At 46.6% G+C, this 1,836-nt stretch overlaps 1 protein-coding gene across 1 annotated transcript in view; it reads left to right on the plus strand.

Moving 5' to 3' along the window:
• Positions 1 to 1,836, plus strand: part of NID1 (nidogen 1) — a 122,744-nt gene that overhangs the window by 26,482 nt on the left and 94,426 nt on the right. The window contains exon 3 of the mRNA XM_011976394.1: positions 1,298 to 1,597. Coding sequence (XP_011831784.1) covers positions 1,298 to 1,597 — 300 coding nt within the window. The remainder of the gene's footprint in view (positions 1 to 1,297; positions 1,598 to 1,836) is intronic.

Genomic DNA, 1,836 nt, shown 5'->3' on the forward strand with positions numbered 1-1,836 from the left:
CACTGATATCTTTTAATAGGCAGTTATAACTGATTTCAAGGAGGCAGTTCATGAAGTAATTAAAAGGACCAGTTTTGGAAAAGGACCAATTTTGCAGTCAGACTCCGTGGGTTCAAATCCCAGTGTTGCCACTTGTTACTTGGTAACTTTGGACACATTGATGAATTTGCCTAATTTTCCCCATCAGAAAAATATGGATATTAGTAGTTCTTAGTCTTTGTTTTTTTGTTTTTTTTTTCCTGAGACGGAGTCTTGCTCTGTTGCCCAAGCTGAAACGCAGTGGCACGGTCTCGGCTCATTGCAACCTCTGCCTTCTGGGACTTCTGCCTTCAAGTGATTCTCCTGCCTCAGCCTACCGAGTAGCTGGGATTACAGGTGCCTGCCGCCACACACCCGGCTAGTTTTTGAATTTTTAGTAGAGACGGTGTTTCACCATGTTGGCCAGGCTGGTCTTAAACTCCCGACCTCGTGATCTGCCCACCTCGGCCTCCCAAAGTGCTGGGATTACAGGCGTAAGCCACCACGCCCGGCCGGTAGTACCTAGTCTTAAGTTCTTCTGAGCATTAGATATTAGTAAAATGCCTGGAACATGGTGAGTATTCAGTAAATATTAGCTATTATCCTGATACATTAAAGTATTCAAAATAATTAGTGATACCATAATGCCCCATACAGATTTGCTTCTTGACACTATATTGTGTCGTCATCTCTTTGTGTCAGTCCTTTCTCTTATCCTTCTGGATTGTGGGTTTCTTAAAAGGTGGGGGCTGGACCTTAACCATTTTTTTCTTTCTTTTTTTTTTTTGAGACAAGGGTTCACTCTGTCACCCAGGCTGGCGTGCAGTGGCGTGATCATGGCTCACTGCAGCCTTGATTGCCCAGGGCTTAAGCAATCCTCCCAGCTCAGCCTTCCAGTTAGCTGGGACTGCAGGCCCGTGCTACCAAGCCTGGCTAATTTTTGGTATTTTTGTGTAGAGATGGGATCTCACTTTGATGCCCAGGCTCCCAACCATTTTTGTACGCACACCAATTAGCAGTCCTGGTAGGGAGTGATTACTCCCTTTTTCGAGTAAATTCACTGGGATTTGAATAATGACTCTTGTTCTCTTTTCACACAGCCTGTTTTGCCTAGAAAAGAATGCTGGGATCTGCAGTTCAGGCTCGTATCTCTCTCAGATTCTGTTGTATTTTACATAGCATGGGTACTGGTGACAGTATTCTGGGAGTGGGCACTCAGTCTTACTGAGAAAGGACCCGTTTCTGCATATTCCTTTTAACCACACTTGGTTTTCTACAGGTCACCACAAATGGCATCATTGCTACGAGTGAACCCCCGGCCAAAGAATCCCATCCCGGGCTCTTCCCACCAACATTCGGTGCAATAGGCCCTTTCCTGGCAGACTTGGACACGACGGATGGCCTGGGGAAGGTTTATTATCGAGAAGACTTATCCCCCTCTATCACTCAGCGGGCAGCAGAGTGTGTCCACAGAGGGTTCCCAGAGATCTCTTTCCAACCTAGTAGTGCGGTGGTTGTCACTTGGGAATCCGTGGCCCCCTACCAAGGGCCCAGCAGGGAGCCGGACCAGGAAGGCAAGGTAAGCACTCCTCCAGGTCCAAATGCAGGTGAGCAGACACACTGGCGCCATACACTTTGGTTTCACGGTTTGTGCTGCTTGGACATACATTATACACCACTGATAAAGACAGGAAATCCAAAGCGAAATCTAGTAGGCTGGTTCCTGCAGGTCCTAAACCTCCAAAAGCTTATCTGCAAGGTTGTATAACTATGTTTCAATGACAAGTAGACATAAAGAAAGCCAGCTCCTGGTAAGAC

Source organism: Mandrillus leucophaeus, unplaced genomic scaffold, assembly GCF_000951045.1.
Source record: "Mandrillus leucophaeus isolate KB7577 unplaced genomic scaffold, Mleu.le_1.0 Scaffold165, whole genome shotgun sequence".
Classification (NCBI taxonomy): Eukaryota; Metazoa; Chordata; class Mammalia; order Primates; family Cercopithecidae; genus Mandrillus; species Mandrillus leucophaeus.